Source organism: Sorex araneus, chromosome 4 (genome assembly GCF_027595985.1).
Source record: "Sorex araneus isolate mSorAra2 chromosome 4, mSorAra2.pri, whole genome shotgun sequence".
Lineage (NCBI taxonomy): Eukaryota > Metazoa > Chordata > Mammalia > Eulipotyphla > Soricidae > Sorex > Sorex araneus.
This window is the reverse complement of record NC_073305.1, coordinates 169,503,667-169,531,507: the sequence shown is the minus strand read 5'-3', so window position 1 is coordinate 169,531,507 and position 27,841 is coordinate 169,503,667. Positions and strand designations below refer to the sequence as shown.

The 27,841-nt window shown below is 39.1% G+C and overlaps 1 protein-coding gene and 1 long non-coding RNA gene across 3 annotated transcripts in view; both read right to left on the bottom strand.

Annotated features, from left to right (window-relative positions):
• Positions 1-19,972, bottom strand: part of AIG1 (androgen induced 1) — a 287,157-nt gene extending 267,185 nt beyond the window's left edge. For both annotated transcript variants that reach the window (XM_055134767.1, XM_055134765.1), the window contains exon 1: positions 19,745-19,972. In XM_055134767.1, coding sequence (XP_054990742.1) covers positions 19,745-19,885 — 141 coding nt within the window. In that variant the 5' untranslated portion in view covers positions 19,886-19,972. The remainder of the gene's footprint in view (positions 1-19,744) is intronic.
• LOC129404192 (uncharacterized) lies at positions 19,134-19,736 on the bottom strand. Its single transcript, XR_008629750.1, has 2 exons — positions 19,478-19,736; positions 19,134-19,280 (listed from the first exon to the last, which is right to left on the bottom strand). It is a non-coding gene; the product is annotated as an uncharacterized LOC129404192 (long non-coding RNA).
• Positions 19,973-27,841: the final 7,869 nt, after the last annotated feature.

Genomic DNA, 27,841 nt, shown 5'->3' with positions numbered 1-27,841 from the left:
GCCAGGTCAGGGGAGCTGGTACAAAGGTGGTGTTAAGGAATGATAAAGCCAAATGCCCAAAGTCTACAATACTGAAATCAAGAGACCTAAACTTTAATAAGCAAAGTTAGAAAGGTGCCTATCTAGCTGAGACAGAGAAGGGACCACTAAGTAAATGATGGTTGGAGGGTTTGCTCGGGATGGTAGATCCATGCTGAAAGTAGACTATGGACCACACATGATGGCTGCTTAGTACCTGTATTGCAAACCATAACACCAAGGAGAGAGAAAGAGGGAACATGCCTGCCACAGAGGCGGGGGATGGGGAGTGGGGAAGAGCAGGGGTGGCGGGAGGGATACTGGAAACATTGGTGATGGAGAATGGGCATGGGTGGAGGAATGGGTACTTGAACATTGTATGACTGAAACGTAATCATGCAAGTTTGTGAGTCTGTAATTGTATCTCACAGTGATTCATTAAAATGAAAGAAAAGAAAAAGAAAGGTGCCTGTCAAGAGGACAGGATGGAAAGGGTCAGGGGAGAGAAGGGGATATGAGAGGAAACCTGGGAACACTGGTGAAGGGAAGTTGATACTGGTGGTGAGATTGGTGTTGCAATAGTGTATGTCTAAAACTCAACTATGAATAACTTTGTAAATCGCAATACTTTGATCAGTTTTTTTGATTTAGCATTGTAGAGGCCTAATTAAAGTTGGAATTTAACCTCTGAAAGCTACCAGTTGTTATAGTAGTATACTAATAATCTACAGAAGTTAATTTTGCCTATTTCAGCATATTAATTGATATTCATAAAGGATATTCCCACAGGAGCAGCACAATTCCATATGGATAAGATTATTAATTTCAGGTGATAGCTACAAATCTTTTAAGTATACTTACTAAAACAGTATCTACACTAGAAAGTATTTGGCAAGATTAATTCTATTTAGCTTAAGTGAGGAAAACAATATTGCAATATAGAGGCAGATAGAGAGATACTCAAGTAGATTGGTGATTAGTCTGCTTTAGTGACATTTGTTTTCAATTGAATCATTAGTCTTTGGAACATGAGAATACTAGCAGACTATTTTGACTTCATTCTATATTTCATTCATTCATGGACAAACTAATTTTAATACCTCAAGTACTCCATTAATTTAATATTTTAAATTAATAATAAATTAAGTCATTTATATGCATAATTTTAATTAAAAAGCAGTTAAAAATAAAATAAAAATGAGAAGGTAAATAGGGATGGTGTCTCCTAAAACCTTGATAGCTGATAATATATGTCAATTATCTGAACTTAAGAATAAAATTTGTTTGTGGACAATTTTTTTATCTGTTTTTGAGTAACATTAAGCTATGCTCTAGGCTTACTCCTGGCTCTTTACCCAAGGATCACTCCTGGCAGGCTTGAAAGACTAAATGCGGTGCTGGGGATCAAACGCAGATTGGCTGCATACAAGATAAGTACCCTACCTGCTGTATTCCTGTGCCAGCACCCAAATAAAAAATTTATTTGGGGGGGGAGGCCACACCCAGAAATATCCAGAGGTTACTCCTGGCTCTACACTCAGGTATTAGTTCTGACAGTGCTCAGAGGGGCCATACGAGAGTGGGGATCGAACCCTGGTCAGCTGCATACCAAGGCAAGCACCCTCCCAAATAACTCCAGTCCCCCCAAATAAAATTTTAATTAAAAAATTATTGGTTGAGGTTCTGTGATTTACAATGTTAATGAAGATTTCCCATACACCTAATTTCAACACCACACCCATCACCTGAGGATAAAATTTTAGATCACATCATTTTCTCCTCAAAATTCTTTGTGGGATTACTTTCTTTGATTCTGATTGCAGATGCCAAATTTAGGTGAGTCAGAGGATTTTGAGTCTTATTTTTTAGCAGGGTATTTGTTTTAATGCTTATTTTTCATGTGTAAAGATTTATTTGAGCATTAATTATTCCTAGCCATAAACTTTGTAAGTATAAGTTTTGGCAGGTGAGAATTCTACCACTGAACCACCCATGCATCTTGTAAGTATAAGTTTTGGTATGAATATTTCTTTCTTACTTTACCTGAAGAACAACAAGCCTATCCAATCCTTGTACTCAGGCCTTCTTTTTCTCCCTTAACAAAGGAAATATTGTTTAATTTTGCTTTGGTTAATATTTCTGCCCCAATTGCAATAGTTTTCCATAAACAAGTAACTACTATTGAAGTTTCCTTATTTTTATCTTTTGCCTTTACTAAATTATTTTACATTGTTTTATTTTGATTTTGGGACTTCTTTGGGGGAGTGGGAGACAGGGATGGGGCCACACCGAGGCAGCAGGGTGCTGGGCTTAGTTCTGGTTCTGTGCTCAAGTCATTCCTCTGGCTGCTCAGGGGACCATATATGGTGCCAGGGACTGAACCCTGGAAGGAAGTGTCTTAACTATCTAGACTCTCTGGTCCTGAACTCTGAATCTATTCCTTTAGCATACTCAGTACCATATTGATTTGATTTGCCACCATTACATCAATTTTATTTCACTGATCTGACTGTATGAAAACTCAGTTTAACTCCTGAATTTTCAAGCTTGCAATTGGCCTTCCCCAGTCGGCCTCCCTTCCATGTCATTCTGTCGCCATTCATTTCTCCCTTCCCAATTCGTGACATTATCCTGCTTCTTGGGTGTCACGTTCTTTTACTAAGGATTCTGAATAGATTATTGAAAAGATTTTGTTTCCCATTGTAAATAACTTTCATCAGAGAGCTTTGTGTGAGTTTTCAGGATGATATTTCAATTCCTTTGTTTTGCAATAATTGCAAATGGTTGCAAATAACGTTTTATTTTCCTATTTACTTAGTCTGGAAATGAGAATATTTGTGCAAGACTGGTGTATTTCAACAGAGAGATAAGTAGATGGGCTCGAGTCACTCTTTTACTTGGTGCTAGTCTAGTCCCAAAAATTTTATCAAATAATTTTGACATACAACTCTCATTCTTTAGTAGTATTCTGTAACTTTTCAAGTAATAAACTTTTGCTCTACTAAGGACGCATTCTCCTCTGTTCTCATGGTTGGCTCTCTGACTGACAAGACATAAAGGGAGCATGAAGCAGTAGCTAGATTATGAAAAAACTAAATCTCCATGTGCACTGTTACTAATCAGTCTGTTCCAATTAGGAGGAACCTACAACACTTTATTTTATATTAGACCACCCAGGATGCAATGCACTTTTGTTAGTTCTTTCCCTCCTTCCTGTTCATTTCTACTCTGGGCTTTATAACCACTAATCAGACAACTTTTTGGCTGCCTCCCAGATCTACCATCCTGGAATTTTTGTTTTAATCCTCCCAGATATTTTTGCCTGAATTGAAGGGAAAAAAATAGTTTTTTAAATTATCTCATATTTTAGAACAGTAGACACCAGGGTTATCGATTACATTTGAAAATAATTTTACTAACTCAGTTTCATAGGACACTTCTCTCAGATTCTAGAACTAGGGTGGCTGTAAATTCTGAATGTTTTACATTACTATAAATGTTCACCCTTTCCATTGATGTATGTAGATAGGTTCTTCCATGCCCACAATTTCCAAGTGAAGAAACTTAAGAAGAAAGCAAGTAACTGACTAGCTCCAGGAAACAGTTCAAAGCAGAAGTCAGCTAAAATCTCAGTAAAGTCTTACTCCAGGGACTGTACTTGGTCAATGAACTCTCTATCCATTCTGAACAATATACTGGGTTAAATAATAACTTTAATCCTAAAATGACCATAGTCCTCAAAAATAATTTTTCTTGTTCCTAGTCACAAGAATGTATATAGCCATTAGAAAAGAGTGCATAATATTTATTAAGTACTTAATGTATCATGCATTAAGTAATATAATTAATATGCATAAAACCTCACTTAATACTCTTAACTTGGGGAAGGGAGATGGTTTAAAGAATTGTAGTCTCAGAGCATAAAACCAAATGTGGACTCTAAGCTCTGCTGGGTATGGTCCTAAAACAAACAAATTCTCTCATGTCTTGTGAAAGATACTACTATTACTATTATTATAAACTACTGTACCTTGGAATGATTATTATCATCCCCATTTAGGAAAGAAACAAAACAAAAACCAGACCTTGGAAAAGGTAACAAGTATATCCAAAGCCTGACAATTGGTTAATGGAAAGTCTGGAATTCTAATTCATACATAATCCTGAACCCAAACTCCCATCCATGAGGCCTCTTAGGTATATAATGTGTTGCATATAATCCTCTAATAAATTGGCAGTGTATTTTGCTTAAAAGTTATGTTGAGACCATGTGACACAGGAATGTTCTCTTATATATATAAATAGCTGCAAATCGGTCAGAGACTTTTTTTTCCAGCCAGATATGTCTGAGCGTTTTCTTCTTCTTTTTTTGGTGGTAAATATAAATTCAGTCAGCTTTCTGTATTATTTTGGAAAGTATATCTTTTTTGTGCTACATGAAGAGGCTTTTCTATTCTGACCTTCATCAGGACTTAGCTGAAAGGAGTGCTACCAAGAAACTGGGCAAAGAGGACGCTTGGGCTATTTTCTTTGTTCACTCACTCACTGAAGTGTTTCTCCAAGTTGAATAAGCACCAAAGGTCACTGGATCAGGCCATCTGTGAGAACCCGATTCAAATGCCACCCACAACTCTGGACTCAATAACATAAGTTGTTTTTCTTAATCATACGTATGCCCATACATGGTTCCATCATTAAAGTCACTCAAATGATCCAGTTTGAATGTGCCATTTTTTTTTTTTGGCCTGGACCTTGGCTAATATAGAAATGATGTTTTTTGACTAGAACACATGCCTTAGCAATTCAGAAAAGATTATTTTCCCACCCTACATACATTCTTATGTTCACATGTTTTTTTAAAGGCAAAAACATGTAATTACAGAGTAAAGGATGTGTAATGTTATAGCAAACACGCTTTCTTTGGACTCCTAATGTTGACATTTTTAATTGGCTCTAATAAATCACTCGTGACTCAGCTAAAGTATAATTTTAATGCAAGATGAATGGTATGCACAGGGAAAACCACGACTACTGTACTTAGAAAGCTATTCTTGTTCATTTCAGTCATGTTAATTCTGTCCTAATTAGGATGCTCTAGGCAACTGAAGATTCATACTTGGCTTGAGTAATTATGAGCCACAGCAAATATGCCCCATAACTCTGGGTCTTATAAACACAGAGGCAAAGACAACTAGACACACATATTTATGAGATATGTGTTGAAATATTTCCAAGGTATATACCAGACAGAAAATTGCAAGATTTAAGTACCTTGAGTGATCTATGGTACTTCACAGTATTAGCAGAAATTCAAAGAAATAAATATTTAAATATTAGCAGGAATAAACATAAGTTAATTTAAAGACAGTATCTTGAAAACTAGTCCAGAACTATGCATCTAAATATTTGTACCAATAAACACAAATATGTGCAAAAATTTATCCATTCATGTTCTCACTGAAACAGTGCATTTAAACACCCATCTGGATAAATTTATAGTCATTTCAAATGATGTTATGAAGAAATATACCGTGACATGGAAAACCGTTTACAGAATATCCTAAGTATTAAAATTATATGTAAATTGCTCAGTGTTAGCCAGGATAAAGAAAGTGAAGTACAGGCTCTCAGTTCCACTAACCACAACTAAAAACTCTGAATAGAGGGGCTGGAGTAATAGCACGCGGCCAACCCGGGTTCAATTCCCAGCATCCTATATGGTCCCCTGAGCACTGCCAGGAGTGATTCCTGAATGCAGAGAGAGGAATAACCCCTGTGCATCGCCGGGTGTGACCCAAAAAGCAAAAATAAAATAAAATAAATATAAAAACTCTGAATAGAATAATAATTAAAAATAAAAGCAAGTCCCTGAGGATTCTAAAAAGTACACGTGAGCCATGGGGAAGGTACTTCCCTTAGAGTTCACAGGATATGGTCCAAAGACAAGGAAAAAAGGAAGGGTAGAAGAGAGGAAGGGAGGACGGAGAAAGGGGGAGAGGGAGAGGGAAGGAGGGAGGGAGGGAGAAAGAGAGGGAGGAGAGAAAGACAGTGGGTAAACTGGGAACTAAAATGAAAACTTGAATGAAAATCCCTAACTATGATATTCTGAGATTTTAAATTTCCTTTCTACCCTAGGTATGATCTTGGAGGAACCTAAATCCTGAAATTAAGCAACACACACAGCCAGCAACAATTCCAGGAGAAATGCCACTTTGCAGTCAAAGCACTGATTTCCATACGTTGGGGATGGCAAGAAAGAGCCAACGCCAAAAGGCCCTCACTCCCTCTCAGTTCCTTCAAGCCCTGCCCTGATTCTAGGTCCCATTACAGAAATGCATGGCAAGTGACTCCATACATTGAGTGTCCCAAGAAAAATTCGTCTCTTTGGCCAGTGGACCTGGGAAAAATAAGATGCTGTGGTTCTGCATCATTATGAATACAACCCCATCTCATGTGGGAATGAGTGGCAGCCTGGGCGAGCACAATTCTAAGAGGAACCAAGAACAAAAGGATCTAAGAACTAGGCAGGATGGAAGAAATCACACAGACGAGAGCTAAAAGGGTAACTTTTCATGCTCTTACAAACTGAAAGGTGTCCTGGATGTACATGGAACAGAACAAGATAAGCACTCAGGGCACAAGGCCTCAACTGCCACATAAACCATCCCCCACGTCCCAGAGTAACTCCTGAAAGGTGTAAGTGCTAAAAAGACTTTAAAAGCATAATATATCTTACAAACTCCACTGACAAAAAAAAAAAATTGGTTGACATCAGAACCACCCTAAAATGGCATGAGGTCTGAACCCAATGATGATGACTGCCTGATAAAACAATTGGATGAACAAATCAAAATAAAATATCCCTCAGAAACGAAGCAAAACACAAACACTCTCAGATCAAATTAAGACAATGTGTTGCCAGAAAAGGATATTGGAGGGATATGTATGCATAAAATTAATGAAAGATGGGGAGAAATGTTAAATAGCTTCATCGAGCTTATATACTTTTTATTAAGTTCTTTAAGATATTTGACTTCACAGAAAAATTCTAATACTGCTTATGAAAATTTCGAGTTATACTAATGTTACAAATATGACAACTATCATATTAAGGTGGAGAATGTACACGTCACAAGGTTTGTATCATTTTACCCAAAAAAGAAACTATTCATTTTAGACTGCGCAGCTAGGTGACAGAACTCAAAATTATAAGGCACAGTCATGTCTCAATAGCCAATAATTTCACTTCAATGAAATACTGAAAAATTCAAATAATGCAGGAGAAAACAGGATATAGTAAGGGGGGAAGAAGATAAAATAAATACCAAAAACCCAGACAAATTCAACCATTCCAATAATTAAATTAAAGGTAAATAGTATTTATCAAAATATAGATAATGAAATTTAAATTTGTATAAATATATTTTTCTGTAAGAAATCCACTTCAAGTACATAAATAAGCATAGAGCAAAAGTGTGTTAAAAGATATACTGCACAAACACTAATAAAAAGAAAAGTTGAGGGAATATATTAACACATATATATGGTCTCGTAAAAGAAAAATTATTAAAAAAAGAAAATATTTTATGTTGATAAAAGGAATAATTCACGTGTAACAGTCTTAAATGTGTATGAACTTAATATGATTTTTCTATAGAAATTAAGACACAGAAAGGAAAAAATTAAATGGGAAATAAAATAATGCATGAAACTGAACTCCTTCTCCCTAATTTTTGATAATAATGAAATTAAACTAGAGGTATTTATATAAATAAAAAGTATATGATGTAAATAAACAATATCACTGTCACTGTCATCCTGTTGTTCATCGATTTGCTTGAGTGGGTGTCAGTAACGTCTCCATTTGTCCCAGCCCTGAGATCTTAGCAGCCTCTCTTTACTCGACCTTCCCAATGGTGCCGCATTGGAGGCTCTTTCAGGGTCAGGTGAATGAGATCCATCCTTGTTACTGTTTTTAGCATATTGAATATGCCATGGGGAGCTTGCCAAGCTCTGCCATGTGGGCAGGATATTCTCGGTAGCTTGCCTGGCCCTTCGAGGGGGAGAACTAGACTATAAGAGGTCGCAATGCCGGGAATGCAGCCATGATTCTGGGAGCTTTGTTTTATAGAATAAACAATATGTGTCTAAATATTCCATCCTAAGATAGAAAGAATTTTGGAGTAGGGGTTGTAAATAATGAGTTTATTAGTGTATGTAAATGTTGTCATGAATGTAAAATTAATTTTTAAAATAATCTTAATAAACATTTTAATGTGAAAAATTAAAAACTTTAATTATATGAATTAAAAGTGAAAATGAAACATTAAAACTTGCAAAATTTGGCTACTAAATTATGTAGCAATTTATCATTAAATGCTCATGTGAAGAAGAAAAAGCTCACATTGGTAAAGTAATACCCTAAGCTTCAACATATGAAGCTAATAACAAGGAAAGAAAAAACAAAGTAAACCCAAATAAAAAACAAATATCAATAAATTTGAAAATAAAAAACAATAGGAAAAATAACAAATCAGAAGCTGAACTGTTAAAATCCATACCCATGATGAGAAACTGAGAAACACTTACCCATGTTGTTCACAAAATAGTATTAATTAGGATTGAAATGCGTTACCAAAATTAGGATTGAAATGCAGTTATCACTACACTACAAACCCTCCAGAGGGAAAAAAAAAAGAAAGGAAAGAAAGGAATGTGAATTTAAATAAAATGGTCCAATTACCTGAAATAGATGTATGGAATGTGTCCATCTCACATAACAAATAAATAGATAATATGAACAGTCCTACATCTTGAAACCAACAAAATTGATTTGTTGTTGTAATTTTCCAACAAAGAAAACTGCATCCCCAGTGGTTTTCCCTGATAAATGTTACCAAAAACTTCAGAAAAAAAAATGAAATAATGCCAATTCAACTCAATATTTTGCCAAAAAGCGAAAGGGAATGAGACCAGCATTTTCTTAAGTTTAGCATTCAAGAGGAAAAAAAAACTACAGATGAAACTACTGGCCCTCAAGGTCACCTCCAGCAGTGCTGTAAAGAAGAGACCATCAGTGGCCAAATGGATTGCTAGCCAGGAGCACAGAAGGGATCCATTCTACTCCCTCAGCCACTCTCTGCCCTCTGTTTACAGCTACTAGTAAGATTATTCTAAAATATAAACGGGAAAAAGCATTCAAGTCATCTAACCACAATTAGAGGAAGAATCAAATTTGAAGACTCACACGACCTCTTTTCAAGACTTCCCAGTGAGCTGAAATAACAATGCTGGTAGTTGTGAACAAGCAATCACAACAGTGGAATAGAAGAGTTAAGAATAGAACCACGATGCATTAAAATATTTACTGATAGAAGGCCAAAGAATTTAATGATTTAATGGTGATAGAATCACATCTACAAAGAAAGAGCACAAAGGCTGGGGGCAGAGGGCTCAAAACTCTAGCTCACGGTGATTCACTAATAAAAAATTTTTAAAAAATGAAAAAGACTAGAATGCAGCCCTGAAGGCATGAATCCGGAAGTCTGACCCCAGCACCACGTGACACCTTGAGTATTTTGCTAGGGAGACTCCCAACACCGCTGAACATCGGTGGCACCGCATTACCGGGTTCAAACAGCCCACCGAGCTGGACCAAGGACCATGAGGAGTGGTTCCTGGGCCCCCAAAAACCATGGAAGAGGCCACTGTCCAAATAAACGAAAAGGAATACATTCACATACAAAAATGTCTGGGAAGGATTCCACACGCTTGCTTTGTGTGGTTCGGGGTAGGGGGTGGGATGCGACTTGTCGGGAATTAGAGACCAAAATGGAAATCCTTTTAAAACTCAAAAACCTCCACAAGAAAACAGAAGAGAAACGCTGGGACCTTGTGGTAGGAAAAGTTCTTAGTTAAGCCTCCAAAGCATAGTCCCCAGGGCTGGAGCGAGAGCACATTGGTTAGGCGTTTGCCTTGCACGTGGCCGACCGGGGTTCCCAGCATCGATTCCCAGCATCCCATATGGTCCCCTGAGCACCGCCAGGAGTAATTCCTGAGTGCAGAGCCAGGAGTAACCCCTTAGCATCACCGGATGTGACCCAAAAAGAAAAAAAAAAAAGGAAAAAAAAAAGAAAGCACAGTCTCAAAGAGGAAATGTTAATTAGGGACTGGAGTGAGAGTACAGCAGGTATGCACGTGCCTTGCCCCCAGCTACCCGGGGTTCAATCCCCAGCACCACATGTGGTTTCTGAGCACCACTAAAGTGATCCCTGAGTGCAGAGCCAGGAGTAAATCTCGATCACCACCGTGAATATGCCCTTCACAACCCCCCTCAGAAGAGAGGGAAAATATTAGTCTGATGTCATCTACTAAAATAACACTCGGTACTCAGCAAAAGACATTACTGAGAATATGAATGGATATGCTACTGACAAGGAGAAAATGCTTTCAAATTTCATATTTGACAAAAAACTTTGTTTTGGGTACACACCCACCTATGCTTGGGGGTTACTTCCTCCCTGGTGCTAGGGGTGGTGGATGACTCCTGGAAGTACTTAGAGAGCTTTGAGATTTCAGGACTTTGCTGGCCAGAGCAGTGGGTAGGGCGTTTGCCTTGCACAGGAACAACCCGGGTTCGATTCCCGGAATCCCATATAGCTCCCCCCAGCACTGCCTACTGAGTGCAGAGCCAGGAGCAACTCCTGAGCATCACTGAGTATGACCCAAAAAGAAGAGAGAGAGAGAGAGAGAGAGAAAGAGAGAGAGAGATGTCAGGACTTGAAACGAGGCCTTCAGCATGCAAAGCACGTTCTCCAGCCTGTTGAGCAACTACCTCAGTCCAAGAAAAGGAACTTTTATTCAACAGACAGAAAAACTCTTCATGCCTTACAATAAGAAAACCAGCTAATTCCTTCAAATGAACAAAAAGGTGTAAACAGATACTTCATAAAGAAGGTGTGTAACTTCAAAAGCAAAGAAACAATGCTTTGCCGCATGAGGAGAATGTAAATCGAAACCGCAATGAGTTGTAACTATACACCTACTAGAATTGCTGAAATAGAAAAGCTGATAAATGCCAGGCATATGCAAGGACACAGAGCAAATGGAACTCGCAGACCTTGGCAGGAGCAGTGCTACATGACACATCCACTCTGGAAAGAAGTTCCTTTCAGTGAAGCTAAACACCTACTTGTCATATAACCAAGCAATCCCACTCCTGGATCCTATCCAATACAAATCGAAACTCATGCTCGTATAAAAACTTGTACAAAAACGTTTGCAGGAGGTTTTTGCCAGAACCAGCCCAAACTGTAAACATTCAAATATATTTCACCCTGAAAATGGGTCTACAGACTGTCGTACGTACATATAACAGCAATAAAATCAAACAATCAATACACAGAACCTGAACAAAACTGAGTCAAAGCCCAATGGCATATACCATACGCCTTATATATTTTTTCTATAAGTATAAAATTATAGAAAGTGCAAAAATGTCTGCAGTTGTGATTCAGAATAGGGCCTGCCCATAGTAAGGCATTAAAAGGGGCATTTTCAAATGATTATGATGGTGGTGGTATGATTCCATATTTTTGTCAAAAGCATAGAAGAACTTTACACCAAAAAGTGAATTTTGTGTATGTGAATTAAAAAAATAAATCTGTATGAACTTAAGTACATATGTTGAACTTTTGCTTCATAAACAATTATGAGATTAAAAACAGAAATACCAAAATACCAGCATAGCTCTGCATATGTATTTTCTCTATTACTTAAAAATAATTTTATAAGAACAATTGTTCTGAAATGACTATAAACATCATTGTACATTCATGACCATACATAGTTATATACAAATATCTGCATTCTAACTGTGCTTCTGTGCATGCAGACGTTTCTTAAATATGAAGTAAATAATCTTGAAGCACTAAAATGTTAAGAAACATCAAAAATTAGGGAGATAGAATATACTGTCTCCCCAATGGCTTCTTGTGTCATATTTGTATCACTCTGTATTCTATTCCATCCTATAATTCTACCTGTGCTACATATTCTAGGCCATATTCTAGCCTTCCAGGTCTAAGTATAAGAGTTTGTGAAGGGAATAGAACCTAACTGATTTTTCAGAATTCCGTGCTTCCTAAGTACTGAAATGGACACATTCTGTTTCTCAAGACTGAAAATATCATCATTTTTGCTGTAAATGCACGATGGTTCTGTGTCTGGTCTGGAGATGTGCTGCAGAGGCACAGAGGGGGCATCAGACTTGGGCCCTCATTCATGCAAATCTGCTCTCCATCCTTCTGAGCTATTTCCTAATCCCTCTTCTGTTTTCCTTAATTAGCCTGTCTTGATGAAGTCTATGAAGTTGCCCTATTCCTTATCTTGTTCTTCACTATGAGTCTGATCGAGGCACCTGCAGCGCTCAGAAATTTCTATGCTCAATGCACTCTGGCAGAATACAGTCAAGGTAACAAATGGGCCCTTTAACTGTCTAACCACAGACGGCTAAATACACACACACAAAGCTATGTTGTTATGGAATCCTTAGCAGGAAGATTTTTTCCAAGCATGCTTGAATCACAGGAATATCTGATTCAATATGGAAAATTATACTATTGTTCATGCTTCCACAGAAACACAGGACATTTCAGGGGAACACAGAGAAACAAATGAAAACCCTCAAGAGCAGCTACCAATTTTGCTAAATGGTATACCAGACTTAGGGCATGGCACGGCAGGGATGGGAAAAGAAGTGACCTCAACTAGTGGTCAGATGACTTACTATAATTTCAATAACAGTTGCAAGTAAGAAAGGGAATGAGTGATCCTATCACCAGCTATTTTCTCCATTCTGACAATCCAGGCCTCCATTGCATGTTTTATCCAAATGAAATACTTTCAAAGAAGGTGAAAAGAATTCTATACAAATTATTATACTCAATTTTCCCCTAGATGTGGAAAAAGTTTCATTAATTCCTAAATTTCATGTGCATATTTTCAGCTCAAGTCTGATTTCTACCCAACTCCCAAAAATGCAGTTTTCCCTTCTTTTCATAAGAAAAAAAAACATACTTTATTTTGTTCACTAAGTACTCAATGAATCCTTCCCAGGGCACCCTGTGGCTTAAATTGGCAAGCAAAAGATTATAGTCACATAATGATATACAGAATTTCTTCTCAAGATAGCACATTACCTATTTAAGTCATGAGCTACAGTGAAGATGATATTCTATATATATAAGTAAATATAAGATGAATTACAATCCATTATGTAGCATCATTGCATTTTTTTCTTTTGCCCTTTAAACTTTTTTTTAAATGTCAAAAATTCTTAGCAGGGTTAACAGCAAGAAAATACATCCTTTAGGTATGCGTGGCCATTTCCTGTTCTTTGAACCCCCAAAGTATTCCTACATCTGAGCCCTTATTTATCTTGCTCCCACTGTGGATTTCTAAAGTTCTTTTGAAATAGAGTTAGATTAAAAAAATAAGTAGGTACCCAGATTATATTACTTTAAGCCTCCACCAAAAAGTGCCTTCACCCAGAAAAAAAAAAAGTATGACCTTCCTTAGCTTTGGTTTTCATAAAATCCTAATATAAGAAACATTAACTATAAGAATATTTCTGTATATTCTGCTAAAAAGCAACAGCAAGCAATAGCAATATCTACTTTCAATTTTAATTAAATGCTTCCAATGTCTCTTTTGGGACTGAGTGATAAATAATTTTGAAAAATTGTTGTCAGGGAAGAATAGCACTTTTCCTACTTAAGGGTTAAGCCTCTTGGGACTATAAAATAATGCAACCAAGAGTATCTTCCTTTTAACTCTCGTTTCCCTGAAGATTAACTGAATTTGTTTCTCCATAGCAAGAGACAACCTATCCTAGCAGCCTAATAAATACACAGGTACATAATGTTTTTAAAAATATTTCTTTCACATTTCTAATTGTGTTGCAGTAAACCTCATCTTAAATATATTTTGAGATGTCTATGCTTTAGGTAGTACAGGCAGACAATACATTGAAGCTGTGTCCCATAAACTATGTCAGATTACAAGACCAAAACAGTGGCCTAGAGCAGAATTAGTCAAACCAGAATTAGTACAGAAGAATTACCTTCTTAAAGTATAGCCTCTGACTCAGAAAGTATGGAGAAGTTGCACATTTCTTTTTTACTTTTTTGCTTGTTTCTTGTTTACTGTGTGTGAATTTTATTTACCATTTTTATTGAGGTACCAGAATTTACATTAGTTAATTGTATTTTCCATACATCATTTATGAATACATCATCCAAAACAGCTCGACATTTCTTAGTGGCTCCCAGATCGGGTCATTCATGCTAGCCTCAGACCATGCTTTGGGATGCTTCTAAATAATATTCTGCCCAAGGAAGTACTGAAAGTCAGTGAAGTTGGGAGTAGGGGAGCTCAAAGACATGATGAAAAGTACAAGAGCAAGTAAGACTGTCATTTTCCTGTTTCCATCTTTAAATAAGAGTATATTTTAAATCAAGTATAACTATTTTCTTTTTTTGCTTTTGTTTTTGTTTTTAAATTTTGGGAGTCACACCTGGCCGTGCTCAGGGCTTATGCCTAGCTCTGTGCTCAGAGATCACTCCTAGTAGGATTCTGGGGACCATAAGGAGTATAGGGAATCAAACATGGGTGGGCCATTTGCAAGGCAAGCATCCTACTCACTGTCTCCAGGCCCCTCTTAATTTTACTTCTAATAATAAATGTTCAGTTCATGTGTTTCAGCTGATTCTGACTCAGAGAGTCTCCTATGTACATCACATGAAGTTCTACATATGTTTTTTATATCACTACTATTTTACACATTGAAAAAGGAAAAGGACAAGAAGAGGGTGCTTACTGAGATTTTGGAAAGAAGTTTCCATTTATCCAAATACTTACTATTCCTCTATTATACTCAGCACTATTTTGAGTCATTAACATACAATTGCCCTTTTCATTTAATATTTTTAAGCCAGTTTTGTTCTTATCCCTCCTTTTCATTATCATTGAGGCAATTATTACATATTTTGGGGAATAATCCTTTAATTTCTGAATAGGCTAATTCTAGCTCCAGGCCCATATTAACTTGGGGGTTTCTATTGTTGAACTATACCTGGCATCAGATTCTTACTTCATGACCATCTCACCTAAAATATCCTACTCTTTCCTCTTAAATAATATCCTACTCTTTCCTCTTAAATAATACATCTTGATGGTAATCAGTCCATGTTCACATATAACCGTGGTTTCATAACCATGGTTTCATACATTCATTATTTTAATTGCGGGGGGGGGAGGTTAGAAATTTCTATGACCCAGCTAACATCTAACCTCATTTCAAGAACATTCATCTACTGTACTGTCAGTCAAGGAAATATTTGAACATCCGGTAATTTAAATTTTCTTTCTTTCCAGCTTATTTCCAGTATTCCTTCTCCTGGCAAGGCATGTTGCATAATGATAGCTTTTAAAAATACTTCACAGTAAAAAAGAGACCTAGATTTTCCAGTGCTGTGAATTTTTATAGATTCTTAGATTCTTATATTACCTATTGTTACATGTCCCCTATGCATGAATCCAGAGATGAAGTACCCTCAAAACCTGTATTTTGGTTTAAAACAAAAATTAACCAGTTATCTAATGTAAAGAAGTAGTTGAGTCACCGAATAAATATAGAAACAATGTTGTTCACCCAGTAGGTCAGAGGAGAAATTTAAGCATACTCATTTTCTATTGCTGCTCTAACAAATTACCATAAATTCAATGGCTTAAATAACATTCATTTATTATTTTACATTCTAATAGGCGCGAGTCCAAAACGGGCCCCACAAGGCTAAAATCAAGGTATCAATAGGAATATGTTTGTTCTGGAAGCTTAAGTAGACAGTTTTCTTGCTCTTTCCAGCTTTTAGACACCTCCCACATTCCTTGGCTCCTGGCCACTTCCTCCATCTTCAAAGCCAACAATATCACATCTCTGCAGTCACATCTCTCTACAACTCACATCTTTCCTGTATCCCTTGCCTTCACAGAGCCTCTGTAATCATACAAAGATGCAAGTCCATTTCATTACTCAATTGTAGTGAGCAGGCCTTAAGCATATAGCTTGCGGTCAAACATTCACATTAACAGGTTGAGAAAGCCATTTTACAAGAACCGGAGGACTGGGATATTTTTCAAGAGCAGGATGGTTAGCCAACAGGAACAGATAGATCAGCCTTCTGGATATCTACTGTTATCTCCCCTAGTTGCCCCAGGTGCCATTAGTTACTTTTAGTTTTATCTTAAGGCCATGACACAAGTAGGTTGAAGCCTAAGCATACATGAGTGCTGTGGAGTTACAATAAAGTACCTTTTGCTTTTGCTCACCTCTGTGTGTGTGTGTGTGTGTGTGTGTGTGTGTGTGTGTGTGTGTGTGTGCATGCTTGTCTCCCCTCTCCCTCTCACTCTCACACCCTCTCCTCCTGAACCCCGTTATCCAGTTCCACAGGTTGGGACACTCAATTGCTTCAACTGCCTCACTTCCGGATGAGCTGTTAGCCAATTCCTTTTTGCTCTGAATCATAGGGACAAGTCCTAGGGATTCTGATATGGATATGCTGGAGGGCACGGTACTCTGCCCACCATGCAGATGCTTCCATTTTCAATTAACTTGAATTTCCCTGAAACACTATAGTTCCTTAAAGTTGCTCATTGCTAAGAGAAAATGTTGGAGAAAAAACAGTGTTAGATTGCTGAGAGCAGTAACTTGTGTTTCAGTTTTTAACCATGAGCTCTGATTCCAGTGGGCTGATATTCCAACTCAGAAAAAAATAGGGACAGATCTGGAATGGTCACTGCCACATAACCATCTGTTCCTGGATCCATGTAGCATGACAATTCCTGGCCTACATTCTGGTAGACTGCTGTCAGGGAACATGGAATCACCCATTATATGTGTGTGTGTGTGTGTATGCATACATATGATATATCAGATATATGCCATACCCTGCTACTTTTCAACCACTGTAGACCAAAAAGGGGGTCTGACCTCAAAATTGAGCTAACAACCTTTGAATCATTAAAACTGTCCAATGGACCAAAAAATAAACTTTACTGCTTTGTTTTTACACACACTCACATACAAAAACAAAGTTAAACGGATAAATTATAGTGGCCTAATCTATTCATGCTATTATTTAGAATTGACAGGTTGGTTGTTGTAACAGCTGTATGATGCTTAAGCTTTAAAGATCCCAAATCTCTGATTTCAAAAAAAAAATCACTTTAATTGGATTTATGAATATATTTTAGGCATACTTTCTCAATAGAACTCTTGGCTAAAGATAGTTTTTATATTTCAATCAAAAGCCATAGTACTACTATTTAATATTCAAACTTTTTTTAAGTAATTGACTCAAAGCTTTTTTAATGAAATAGAAATAAATTGAAAAATGAAACAAAGTGAAAGATTCAAATCTGAATTTATGACCTGAAATACAGGCAAGCAAAAGTCAACTTGTCATGTTTAGTGTGATTTTTAAAAAGCAAACATAATCAAATGCTATATAAATATAAACTCAATGAATTTTAGCAGAGATAAATTGATTTTACTACAGTTTCATGTCAAAGATTATGAGAGGTATTCATTTCTTGAGATCTTGAGAATATAATAAGTAATGCCAATTTGAGGTAGAGCCATCACTCATGTGTTAACTTATATCCTGAATTTCTATCTTTCTCACCCTCTATTCTCTCCCCTCTGCTCTACCCAACTTGTATCAGCACCTATAGCAAAAATGTGTTTCTGGGAACTGGAAAGTTCCTGTGGTTCTGGAGGGGTGTCCACCTGTGTTTTACCTCAGTGCTACTCCTTAGCAACACCCATGTAGGCCAGATCTAACTGAGAGCCAGCTAAGCAATGTAATAAAGGGGTGGTCCAAAAGGGATGCTACAGAACCCTCCGAGTAAATGCATCTATTTTAAAGTTACATATAGCCACTTTTGACATGAGTAGATAGCCTGGGTAAAGGAATATATACGTTATAAGGCTCTGAAACCTATTTATCAGACTCTCAGGAACTGCAGACTGAGCTCATTCAATCCACGGAAAATGTATAAAACAGAATTGGCAGAGTCAATCCCCATTGATCAGTCCATCAAGTCAGTAGGACTTGCTGTCACAACAAGTCTGACTAGTCCTAGGGACAAACATGTGTTTTCTTGTGTATTCTGACTGCTTAAAGGCACAGACTAGTACAGCCCAGAGACGTGCCAGGTGCTAATGCATTGGGTGAATGGGGAGGAAGATCTGGCAGGCATCAGCCATGTTCAGAGGAAGATCAGTTTCAACAAAAGGAACAGAAGTTGAGGATCTGAACATTGAATCCCTCGAAACACTCCATTTCCTGGGAAGTCAGGCGTGCTTCAGGGCACATATGCCATTTGGAGACTACTGGGAGCCTTAGGATCCTCTTTAAAAGCATCTAACAGAATACAAATCTAAGGTGGTTATTTCTAAGAAAAATCCCTCTGATGGTATTTCCTTGAGGGATCCTATTCAAACTCAGTTATATGATATCTAGTTTTCATCAAAATGGGGAGGGTCAACACTAGAGATTCCCATCTTGCTTGTGTCTTGTGTTGCCAACCCTGTTTTTGATCCTGGCAAGCTGCCCATCCCAGAAATGGCTGCTACATTTCCTTTCCTCAGTCCTCCAACTGGTGCTTTTGTTTTAGTCCTTTAACGAGACTGGATCACCTTTCAACTTGTTTGGTTTTGTCTAAGTTAATTAGCCACCTTTCACCCAGAAGTCCCGAGTCACTATTGGACTTTGGGGCACATGTGACTGATTTTGAGTCCTTTGGTTCTTTCAGTGCCAAAAGTGAAGATGCTTTTTTTTTTTTTAAGAGCAAACGAAAAACAACTTCAACTGCCAAGGCTATTGTGTGCCAACGGAGGAGCTGCTTATGCAAACACTCGGAGTGTAAAACCACACTGGGAAAGCCAGCAGAGTGTAAAATCACAATGGGAATGCACTTGGAAAAGCTCTCTCCCCTGTCACTTGGGGGGGATGAGGGGGTGGGTAGGGAGAGATGCTGACAATGGACAGAAGGCGAGCAAAGAAGACTTTATTAGGCGCTTTCTCTTCTTCTTGAGGCTGCTTCTGGTGCTTTCCAAGGAAGCTCCAAGTAATTCGACCATATCCAGTTTCCTTCACTGGCTGAGAGTTGATTCCCACGGTGGGTGCTCCGGGAAGCACCTGGTGGTGAAGGTGGCAGGGGGTGGGGCGGCTCAGTTCACCCAGGATCAAGGTCGTCCGTCCCCTGAGCCATTGGCTAAACTGAGACTCTTTGGCCGTGTCACCTCTTAGAAGCTGGTCTGTGTCGCCCTCCAAAGAACCCCACTACCTGGCTGCGCCCCACCTCCTCCCTCGCTGTCCCAGCGATCAGGTCCTACCAGGGGGTGGCTCAGAAGGTGCAGCCGCGGCGGGGGGGCCGGGGGAGCAGCAGCCGAGGCCTTCAGACGCGATCGTCGCGGAGGGGGGTGGTTTGATGGGGGGAGGGGGGAGAGGCGAGGGCAGGGGCGGATGCTGGAGACGCGCGCGCGCGCGCGCGCAGGTGCCCGCGCCCGCCCCGACACGGCCAGGCGCGGGAGCCTGCAGCGGGGGCGCGGGGCGGGGAGGGGTGGAGGAGGGGGGGCACAGGGGGGCGGGGACGGCCTTACCAGATCTATGAACGTCAGGAATTTCCAGCTCCCGCCGTAGGTCTTGTGCGAGGGCATTTCGATGGCCTTGTAGTTGCACAGGATGGAGCAGTAGGACAGCAGGATGGCCACCCGCAGCACCTGACAGGGGACAAGCGCCATGTTCGCCACGGGCCTGGGCCGGCGGGGCTGGCGGGGCGCGCGGGGGCCGGCGGCGTGGGAACCCGGGCGCGCGGGCGGCGGGGCGGGGCGCGGCGGCGGGCGGGGCGTGGCGGGCCGGGCCGGGCCGGGAGGGGCCGCGGGAGCGGCGGCACCGCGAGCGCCGGGCGACCTGCGCGGGCGGGCGGACGGGCGGGCGGGCCTTGTGGCGTCAGCTCCTCCGTCATCGCCGTCATTCTGCAACTGGCCTCGCCGGGCCCGGGTCCCCCCACCCCTGCCCGCGCCGACCGGGAGGGGCCCCCCGCTGCAGCGGGTGGGCGCGGGGCAGCTGCGGGGAAACGTACCCCCGTGCACCGACTTTGCACCCCGGGAACTGCAGCCGCGGTGCCGGGGATATTTGCTGGGGGCTAAACTGGGGAGGGGGGTAGGGGAGGGAGAGGAGGGAGGGTCTCCCAGCAGAGGACCCCGTGACCGTGTGAGTTGGGAGGTGCTACTCCCTTGCAGCCTCCGAGGGTCTTTCTTGCACTAGGTGGGACTCAAGTTGCACGTTGGAGTGTTAGGCAACTTTTCAGAGGCCGGCTCTGAAGTTCCCTGCTAAGTTGTGTAACTGTAGACAGACTGCCAGCACTTTTCCAGCGGCGGCTTATAAATATCATATCAGCAGATAATAAAAGAAGGGGTGAAGTTTCGACCCGAGGTTTCCAGATAAAAGGTTATCCAGGAAAGGGGAGTGGGGGCGTGGCATAGCTCGTTCTGCTACGGGATTGCCTTCAACTGTCAAACAGTGATTGTCAAGACAAGTATGGGCGCTGAACCCATTTGTCCTTGGAGGAGTTTTGCCCGTTTTTCCCTTCTGCCCTTTGGCTTACTTTACGTTTTCCTTCACGACAATACCAATGTTTCGTGAGAGGAAAATAAATATAAACTGGATCCCCGCTGCCTTCCAGTAAATATCACATTGAAGATGCATCAGTCTATTGACAATATTTTTTTTTTCTTAAATCCTTCACGTTTCAACCAATCAGATGTAGGGTCAAGTTATGAGAAGACAACCGTGTTTCCTGTGGTGCCATTTAAAACAGGTGGCCTCTCCAAATAGCCTCTGAGTCATCGAATGTAGTTGTATAGTTGGGAAAGGATTGGGAAAGACAGTGACAGAGATAAAGAGCAAGTAGCTACTCATAGATGTCGTCCTGATTTTTTTTAAATCTGGCTCTAACCCCCTCTCCCCCACCAACAAAAAAAAAAAAACACTAACTTTATTTTAAATGCCATTATGTTTATTTCTATTGAAATTGATTTCACAAGAACGAAGATAATTCCATGAAGATTAGACTACCATTAAAGTATGCATTATTGATGAACTGTAGTTTTATCTTCATGGGAGTTGAACTTATTTTTTATTGTGTCCACGTTCATGAGATTGCAAAATTAAAATGTCTGCCTACTAAAGAGCTCTCTCAATAATTTCTTAATAAATATGCATGACTTCGTATGTGCTTTGCTGAATTTATCACTGCTCAGAGAGTGAAGCTCCCCTTGTCAATAATTTATTCAACATAGAGTCACTGCAGGCTATGTAATCTTATAATGAGAATATTTTACAAGACAATAACATATGATGTCCCTCACTAAGTCAATACAGGAATAACATGTTTCAAACCCATGATGGAATAGATACACTTACTGCTCCAAAGAGAAGAGAAATGAAGGGAATTAAAGTCAGATTTAACTGAGCTGCCATCTTTTAACAGAACGATCTTGGATGCATCTGTTCAATCGGTAGTTCTTAGCCCTCTCTGCTGCATAGGGGCCAAAGGTACTGGAGATGGCACGAGGTGAGCTGCTCTCAAAGTTAGTTCCAGAAACTATTATAGGAGATTATATAAACTATTATATTAGCATTTACCTTGCACACGTCCAACCCGGGTTCTGTTCCTCCATTCCTCTCCGAAAGCCTGGCAATCTACTGAGTATCCTGTCCGCTGGACAGAGCCTGACAAGCTACCCATGGTGTATTCAATATGCCAAAAGCAATAACAAGTCTCACACTGGAGACATTACTGGTGCCCGCTTGAGCAAATCGATGAGCAACGGGAATGACAGTGATGACAGTAATACAGAGATTATATAAACTATTATATAAACTATTATAGCATCTGTCTAGAAGGAGAAATCTTGTGGAGGTTGGAAACATAGTCCTCCATTAAATTCATGAGATCACTGCGCAGGTTTCCATCACTATTTGGAATGGATGGCTCACAAAGATTGCTGTGTCTTAAGATCTTCCCGAGGTGCCTGCATAGCTTTGTACATGGACAATAAGGAATGGCCCTGCCGTTGGAGCATATATCTTAAAATTTTCAGGGAGCTATTAAGATCTGAGAAGTGTTGCCTTGCCCAGACCAGACACTTCAGTAAGTTTTCAAAAATATTTGGCATTTAGAGTAAAGCAAATATTGGATAAACTCTCCCATGGGGTATGTAAAGAAACAAAGAATTCTGATAAGGATTCAGTTACTGGTCAAAAAGTTTTTTTTGATAAATAAATTCTAAATTTTAATTTGGGGTTATTTTAAGAGGTTTTAAGCTCAGGGCTGGAGCAATAGCACAGTGGGTAGGGCCTTTGCCTTGAACGCAGCCAATCCAGATTCAATTCCCAGCATCCCATATGGTCCCCTGAGCATGCCAGTCGTAATTCCTGAGTGCATGAGCGAGGAGTAACCCCTGTGCATCCCCGGGTGTGATCCAAAAAGAAAAAAAACTTAAAAAAAAAAGGTTTAAGACTCTTCTTATAGAATTACATTTTATATCAAAGATTTCAAGTACACATTTTAAAATATGAGATTTATTTCTAATTATTTGACTAGGAAAGTTTATACAGTTATTGTAACATTTAAAATATTTTATTTTATGCATTTATATTTTTAGAAAAATAATAATACTTTTCTCTTTGTTTCCTTCTGCTTCCCTTTGTAGTTTTCTTTATTATTATTATTTATTATTATTATTTTTAATTTTTATTAGTAAATCACCGTGGGGTACTGGTCAAAAATTTAAAAGTAGTTCTCGACAATATGTTTGTTTCTTTTACCTGGTGTACAGCAAACTCAATGTTTAGTGATTCAATGTAAGGTGGGAAAGGAGAATTAAGGAAATAGTCAATGGCCAATAAAAAAAAACCTTTAGATTCTAACTGAGATTACCTATGTGTGGTGGGGGAGGGGGAGTGAAGGAAAGGGTCCTGGGGACTGTTTTGGAGGCAATATTGGCACTTTGGTGATGAGTCTGGGATGTTCACATTTATACTCTTGTAGGCCAGTGTTTTGTAACATGCAAAATAATAACAAAAGCAAATTGTTCATTGCATGATGGGTTGTCCTGTAATTCCTATGGGATCAGAGAGTCTATATTCGGATTAGTGAGTCTCAGAGGCACACCAGTGAAGTCACCTCATCCTCAGTAAATTTGTATTGATAAGAAAGTGCTAGTATCTGAGCCAGAGGGATAGTACAGCTGGTAGGTCCCTCAATCACCTGCAGGAGTGATCCCTAAGGGAGACTCAAGAGAAAAGTCTGAGCACCACCAAGTATGCTCCCCCCCAAAAAAAAGACAAAGTCCTAAGATCAATTACAAAATAATTTTATGCAAGAAAGTCAGGCTCAAATAAAAAAGCCCCTCCTCTGAATCATGCTTTTAAAATTTGAAGTTTTTTTTGAAGCAAAATGACAGTATACAGCAATAAAAATTCTGTTTATAGTGTCCTACCTTATATTTTAGAAAATTCATTAACAAGCTTTAATGCCTTCATAATGAAAATTATATTCTCCTAAAGGTACTTAAAACTTTTCTGTAGTCAGTTTTTAGAAATCAATATAAAATACAACTGGTTTGTAACTATTATCTAATGGGTTTGCTTTTTGTTATTTTGTGACTTAGCCACAATTGTGAATTTAGTGTTTTTCTTAGTCTTAGGCATGTTTTAAATATTTTTTTTGGAAAAAATAATCTACACATAGATTGTACATTTTTACCGTATATGTACCAGTGAGACATTGCTCTTTAAGTTTCTCTCATTAGAAATTCATCTTTTTTTAGGGTACTAGAGATAGTACAGGAATTAAGGCACTTGCCTTTCATGAAGCCGGCCAAAGTTTCATCCCTGGCACCACATACGGTTCCCCAAGCACTGGAGCATACAGCAAGGAGTGTAACCTGAGCTTACTCTGATCAGTATGCCTCCCCCCAGAAAATAAAATAAATTTATCTTTTCATAAACTATAACTGGTATTCATTAATAAGTATTTGTGAGATGACTTTATATCAGTTAGAAAATAATGTACTTATTATGTAAAAAATTATCTGCATGTCACTTTTTCAGCTTTCCCATCTATAATACAACTAGTGGGAATGAAGAACAGCCATAAACAATTGAGTTTCACCAAATCACATTCCCTAAGGGACTGTTTTAAGGCCTTCTTTTGACTTCTAGTTGTATGTCTTTGATTAGAGCAATTGCTCTCACCAGTCTTTATATGGGCTGAAGACTTTTTTTTTTTTTTTTTTTTTTTGCTTTTTGGGTCACAACCAGCAATGCTCAGGGGTTACTCCTGGCTTTGCACTCAGGAATTGCTCCTGGCAGTGCTTGGGGGACCATATGGGATGCCGGGGATCGAACCCAGGTCGGCCGAGTGCAAGGCAAATGCCCTACCCTCTGTGCTATAGCTCCCGCCCTATGAAGACATTTTTTATGTCCTTCTAAAAGCTTATGATTTAAATCTTCCATCCTCTGCTTTTTCTTTTTTTGAAGGGGAGCACTCATGACATGTTGGTGATGACAATCCTTACTAATTTTGGAAATGAATGGGACCCCTGTGTCATCCTTATATTGATTTATCAGACCTTCAACTTTATATACTATGGATCTATGATTAAAACATAATCGGGAAGACTTAGTTTTATATATATATACATATATATATATAATACACAGCTTTTTGCCTTTGGTTCTGTATTTATATTTTCTAACTGTTGGATATCATTGGTTTGTCCTTTCCCCCTTGCCCTAGGAGCTTAGGTTTATCAGTCACACCCATCAAAGTGCTCCCAAGTCACTCCCATTCCTTTGTTTATCTGTAACCATTTCTATCAGTTTATCTGCTCTTCCCTTAATCAAACTCTGTTAATTGGTAAGGTCAGAACTTTCTAGGACACTGAATATTATAACATTGCCTTTCTCTCCTCTTTATGCCTTTTGAATAATTTACTTTAAAGCTATGTCTTTTTTGTATAGACACAAGAAGACAATATTATGTTTTTATAACTTAAGACTTAATTGGCCTCGAATATTATTCCCTTCTGGGCATCTGCTTTCTCCACTTAAGCCTCAGTTGCCCTCAGTTCCTAGCACCCCAAAGTAGGGTCCCCGACGTGGGACGGGAAGGATCCAGGGCAAGCGGTGAGTTATGTGCTACCCTGGCATGAGATGGGCCTGGCCAAAGTGCCTAATTCTTAACTATAAGTTAAGAGCTTGATCATAGACAAATGCTGTCATGATCCAATAGTAATTATGAGACTGGGACCCTGCCAGGGATAGGAAAGACTGATCTGGCCTGAGCACTGTAGTCTGAGGTTGAGATGGCCCCAGGAGAGCAATTCTATAAGCTTTAATGCATCTCTTATTGTGTCCATACAAAATGATTAATATTATGAATTCTTATATGTTTGCTGGCTGAGGAGAAGAGAAACACATTCCTGGGACTCTGCCCTTGGGTGGATCCTCCTGCTGAAAGAGAATTAAGTCCTAGGAGAAGCATCCCCTGAGGGAAAAGAACCTTACCCTATTGCTGACCACACCTATGTGTATGCCCCAACCCCCTCATGCTGTGGAGATTTAACTAGGCTGTAAGAGTGGGTTGGGGGCCAGATCCACGGAGCTAGATCCACGGGGGCCAGATCCACGGGGGCCAGATCCACAGATCGAGAGAGAGACCGAGAGCTGGGAGAGAGGCAGAGAGAGAGAGAGAATGAAGTAGGATGGGGGAGAAAGAAGCAGGAGGAGAATCAGAGGAGAATGGAGATGGACATGAAATAAACCGATAGAGCAACCAGTTTGGCCTTCTTCCTTCCTTTGCCTGCCTCGCTGCCTGTGCTCCTTTTCTTTTTATTTTTACACATCTAACAGTATTGATGTATTTAAATAAATAATTTCTCCCTTTCATGACTCAGAATACAAGGGTGAAAAAGGAGATGTGTCCCTTTGGTCATGGGGGAAATTCTGTCATTATCACAGAAAGGATTTCTTTAGAGGTCTAATTTTTTTCATTATAAAAATTCAGTGCATATTTGTGATGTTAAAATAGGAAAGCCTAAAAGAAAGAAGAAAAATTTACTTTACCCAGGAAAAATTACTGAAACATTTTAACATATACATGCATCTTTTCCATAATACATAATTAGCTATTTTTTGCCTTAAATGTAATGAGTCTTCTATTATTACTTAAAGCATTGTGAAAGTTGTTTAATAATGATATAACGCAACAAACTATGAATATGTAATATCTGTTGAAACATTGCCCTGAATTTGTGTTTTTAGGCTGTTCCTAGTTCTGTATTATTATTATTATTATTATTATTATTATTATTATTTATTGAATCACCATGTGGAAAGTTACAAAGCTTTCAGGCTTAAGTCTCACTTACACAATACTCGAACACCCATCCCTTCACCAGTGCACATACTCCACCACCAAGATGTATTATTTTTAATGTGCTGTAATACCTGTTTTTTGAGTGACAAAGTTTTCTTTTAGGGATTATTTGTACCTCAAACCAGTTAAGAAATCACCATTTAATGGGGTGGGAAGATAGGCTAAACAGCTGAAGCATATGCTTTGAACTAGGAAGCTCCATGCATTTCAGTATCACATGAGCACCACCACATATGACCCGGTGGTAGAGAGCATGATGATTTGATATTTGCATTTATAGCAAAAGGATAATGACCACAAGTCAATTGAGTAACCATTCTAACAGTTACCATTTCTTTCAGTTCTGAGAGGTAAAGCTAGGTGCAAAGTTTATAGAAGATTGAGTATGAAAACTAAGTTAAATGTCCTACCTAGCTGCATTTTAGTTCAATTTTTTTTTTAATTATATCATGTTACAGGGTGTAGGCTGGGACCTTCAGTTGATCCTTTGAAGGAAAATCTTGTTAACATTGTACCCAGGTTGTACATTGTACATTGTAACATTGTACAATGTACCCAAAATCCAGTCAGCCTGCTTCAGAATTATTCTCACTCCTACTCCTTATCTGTAAGAGCTAAATTACTTCAACTGTATTTGACAATCTTGTTGATGAAATCAGGAGAGAAGGCAAAATAAAGGCTGGTCAGAAGGGCACATGTAAATGATTTTACAGAAGCAGCAGCCATGGTCCACTTCTGCCTTCTCTCTGAAACAACACATGGTGAGAAGCTTGTGGAAAAGTTCTGTTGCTACACCCAAATCAGGACTCTATAAATATGAAAGGGCTTATTATGAGTTTAAAAGTCTCTCTCCTCATAAAAAAATACTTCTGTTCTAATGCCAGAAAGTGACCATATATAGAAAAAAACATTGTGGGTGTAATTAGTTAGGATGATGACTTGATAATGACTTAGTAAGGTAGGTCCATACTCCATTAGAACTGGTATCCTAAAAATATGATGAAGACCAATAAAGGCTGCCCTGTGAAAATGAAGGCAAGATCAAAGTTATTACAAGCCAAGAAATATCAAAGATTGCAGGCATCATCAGATGCTAGAAGAGAGAAAAAGATTTCCTCTTACAACTTACAGCTCTCAGAGGGAATCAGTCCTGCCCACACCTTGCTTTCTATCAGACCAGACACTTATGATATGATTCTGTTTGTTGTACTTTGTTAATGGAAGCCCTAGGAGATTAATTCAGGGGAGA